Genomic DNA, 3459 nt, shown 5'->3' on the forward strand with positions numbered 1-3459 from the left:
CCGCGGGCGCGGTGGGTGGAGCAGGTGGAGCCGGGCTATTGGGACCTGAGCACCCGGAACGCCAAGGCCACCGCACAGACTTTCCGAGGGAGCCTGCACAACCTGCGCGGCTACTACAACCAGAGCCGGGACGGTGAGCCACGGGGCCCGGGCCGGTCACCACCCCCATCCCCACGGACGGACCGGGGTCGCCCCGAGTGTCCGAGTACGAGCTTCACCCCAACCCCCTCCTCCCCCCGCCATAGACACACCCGGGAGGAGCCCGCCGGGACTTGGACTCGGTTTCACTTTCAGTTTCTGTTTAATCCCCGCGGGCGGGGCGGGAACGCAGCTCAGTGGGCGACACTGACCTCGGGGCGGATCAGGGTCTCACACGATCCAGTGGATGCAGGGCTGTGACATGGGACCGGACGGCCGCCTCCTCCGCGGGTACCACCAGTCCGCCTACGATGGCACCGACTACATCGCCCTGAACGAGGACCTGAGCTCCTGGACCGCGACCAGCACCGCAGCTCAGATCACCCGGCGCAAGTGGGAGGAGGCCGATGAGGCTGAGCGATTCAGGAACATCCTGGAGGGCAGGTGCCTGGAGTGGCTGCGCAGATACCTGGCGATGGGGAAGGAGGCCCTGCAGCGCGCAGGTACCAGGGCCTGGGCCTCCCTCCTCTCCCCTGGGGCTGGGGCTCAACAAGGAGACAGGACACAGGTCAGTGTCAGACCCCCCTCCTGTGGGCCAGGAGATTGAGTCCGCCTGGCTTTTTCAGATCCAGTGACGCCCGCCCTTCTCTCAGGGACACCTAGGGGTGCAGTCTCTCAGGGACAATTAGAGGGGGAGACCAAGCCTGAAGGAAATGAGCAGCGGGTTCCCACTGACCCTGCAGTAGCTCTGGGACCCATGGGGACATGCTCTCTCAGGCCCTGCTCCCTCCCCCTCCCCCAGTGCATCTGAGGTCTGACACCGACTTTTCTGAGTCCTTTGGCCTCCACCCAGGACAGGACCAGAAATCCCTTTCTCCCCCTGAGACCTGCCTCCTGCCCTGGGCTGTGTCACTCTGACTAGAACTTTCTAAGGAGGAGAGACCATCCCCAGGTGCTCTGTCCAGGCTGGTGGTGCTTGTGTGCTCCCACGCCCACCCCAGGTGCCCTGTCCACGCTCAGGTGGTCACATGAGAGCTGCTGGAGGGTCCCCTGACAGTGCCAAGTCCCTGAATTTCCTCACCCTTCTCCTCAGACCCTCCAAAGACACACGTGACCCACCACCCCATCTCTGACCGTGAGGTCACCCTGAGGTGCTGGGCCCTGGGCTTCTACCCTGCGGACATCAGCCTGAGCTGGCAGCGTGATGGGGAGGAGCAGACCCAGGACACAGAGTTTGTGGAGACCAGGCCTGCGGGGGATGGGACCTTCCAGAAGTGGGTGGCCCTGGTGGTGCCCCCTGGAGAGGAGCAGAGATACACGTGCCATGTGCTGCACGAGGGGCTGCCCAAGCCCCTGACCCTGAGATGGGGTGAGGAGGGTCCTGGGCACAGAGCCTCTTCTCAGGGAGGCAGGGGCCTATGGAGGACTTCAGTGGGGTCAGGGCTGAGGCCTGGGGGTTAGGGCCCTCACCTCCCCTTCCCTTCCCAGAGCCACCTCTTTGGGCCACCATCCCCCCTGTGGGCCTGGTTGTGGGCCTGGTCATCCTTGGAGCTGTGGTCACTGGAGCTGTGGTCACTGGAGCTGTGATGTGGAGGAGGAAGCGCTCAGGTAGGGAAGGGGTGGGGCCTGAGTTTCTTGTCTCACTGGGGGTTGCCAGCCCAGGTGGAAGTGTGTTCTGCTTCATTAATGGCAAGTACCATCCCCACACGTGTGGTTGCCCAGTGTGGGGCCCTGTTTGCTGACACTCACTCTTTAGTAGACACGTGTGGGAATGGGGACAGATTCATCACCTTGATGATTCTAGTGATGGGGCCTGGTTCCCAGTACTCCCAGGTCAGGGAGGAAGGTCCTTTTGAGGACAGACCTCCAGGAGGGTGGTTGGTCCAGTCCCCACACGTGTAGTTTCCTCAGGTTTCCTGATCCTGCACTGGGTCTGTAGTCACAGATCTGGAAACTTCTCTGGGCTCCAGGACTAGGAGTTCCTTTAGGACCTCATGGCCCTGGGTCCTCCCTGTCTTCTCACGGGATGTTTTCTTCCCACAGGTGGAAAAGGAGGGAGCTATGCTCAGGCTGCCAGTGAGTATGGAGGGTGACCCCTGAGATCCTGTGATAGTACAGACTGGATCCCATGGGGGACCTCACCCCCATAGTTCCTCCCTTAGTCTCCTCTCCTGGGGGCTCTGACTCCGTCCTGTTTTGTTCTACCCCAGGCAGCGATGGTGCCCAGGGCTCTGATGTATCTCTCTCGGCTTCTAAAGGTGAGACCCTGGCGATAGCAGGGGTTGGGGCAAAAGGGACAGGACTGGGTGATGGGGACTCTTTGGGACATAGTGAGCCTGCGGTGGGCTGTTGAGAAGGTCACTGCTTACAGCCACTGAACTGGGTTTGTTCATGATCATTTTCTTCCACAGCCTGAGGCACTTGTCCGGGACTGAGTGATGAGAGATTTGTTCACGCTCCTACTTTGTGATTCAAGAACCTCTGGTTACTTTCTGCAAATGGCATCTAAATGTGTGTGTTCCTATCAGCCTAACGAGAGGAGGTGGGAGGATGGCCCACCCCTGCCCACTACACCCCCTCCCCAGCCTTTCCTGTCCAGTAGAGGTGGGGCTGGGCCCTCCCCATTCCTGTTTTTACTGCCTGTTGCGCTCAGCTGCAGCTTCTTACTGCCTGATTAAAATAAGAGTCTGGATTTGCATTCTTCTTCACTTCTTGCCATGAAGGGGTGATGGGTTCCTTAAAGGAGAACAGCCCGGCTGGTGTGCCTCAGTGGCTGAGTGTCCACCCAGGAACCAGGAGGTCATGGTTGGATTCCCTTCCAGGGCATATGCCCAGATTTCAGCTCAGTTCCCACCAGGGTCATGCATGTGAAGCCAATGGATGTTTCTCTTTCATCATTGATGTTTCAATCCGTCTCTCCCTCTTCTTTCCTCTCTCTTTGAAAATTAATAAAACATTTTTGAAAAAAATTAAGGAGAAGATCCTAAAATTTGAGAGGAGATAAATGGAAGCCCCAAGAACTGGTCAGGACCTGTGTGTTTGCTGTGCTGAGGCTGCTGCAGGGGGGACAGGAGAGGCTGTGAGGACCGAGTGTGGTCAGGGCTGTGCCCAGTTGGCTCCCTGGTCTCTTCAGCTGGGTCACCTCTCTGCTCCTTTGTTCTTCTCACTTCAGGAGAACCTTGTCCCACCAGGACTTTCCATAACAGGGACTCAAACCTCCCCAGGCCTTGTAAATTGTCCTAATGAGGAACATCTCCAAACCCGTGGGCAGCAAGGCCTTCCCGTGTCCGGGTCAGCCTAGGGCCTAGGCTCAGGCCTGGG

At 59.1% G+C, this 3459-nt stretch overlaps 1 protein-coding gene across 2 annotated transcripts; it reads left to right on the plus strand.

Moving 5' to 3' along the window:
• Positions 1–6: 6 nt before the first annotated feature.
• Positions 7–2836, plus strand: LOC102418243 (class I histocompatibility antigen, Gogo-B*0103 alpha chain-like). 2 transcript variants are annotated; one of them, XM_006108868.2, is made up of 7 exons: positions 7–133; positions 366–641; positions 1232–1507; positions 1627–1746; positions 2182–2214; positions 2349–2396; positions 2550–2836. In XM_006108868.2, exons 2-7 carry the CDS (start codon positions 386–388, stop codon positions 2552–2554), a joined length of 738 nt encoding a protein of 245 aa, XP_006108930.2. In that variant the 5' UTR covers positions 7–133; positions 366–385; the 3' UTR covers positions 2555–2836. The 2 variants fall into 2 exon arrangements, with proteins under 2 accessions (XP_006108930.2, XP_023604994.1); XM_023749226.1 differs by having other exon boundaries at positions 20–133; positions 392–641.
• Positions 2837–3459: the final 623 nt, after the last annotated feature.

The sequence above is a fragment of the Myotis lucifugus genome, unplaced genomic scaffold (assembly GCF_000147115.1).
Source record: "Myotis lucifugus unplaced genomic scaffold, Myoluc2.0 scaffold_4036, whole genome shotgun sequence".
In the NCBI taxonomy this organism is placed as follows: domain Eukaryota; kingdom Metazoa; phylum Chordata; class Mammalia; order Chiroptera; family Vespertilionidae; genus Myotis; species Myotis lucifugus.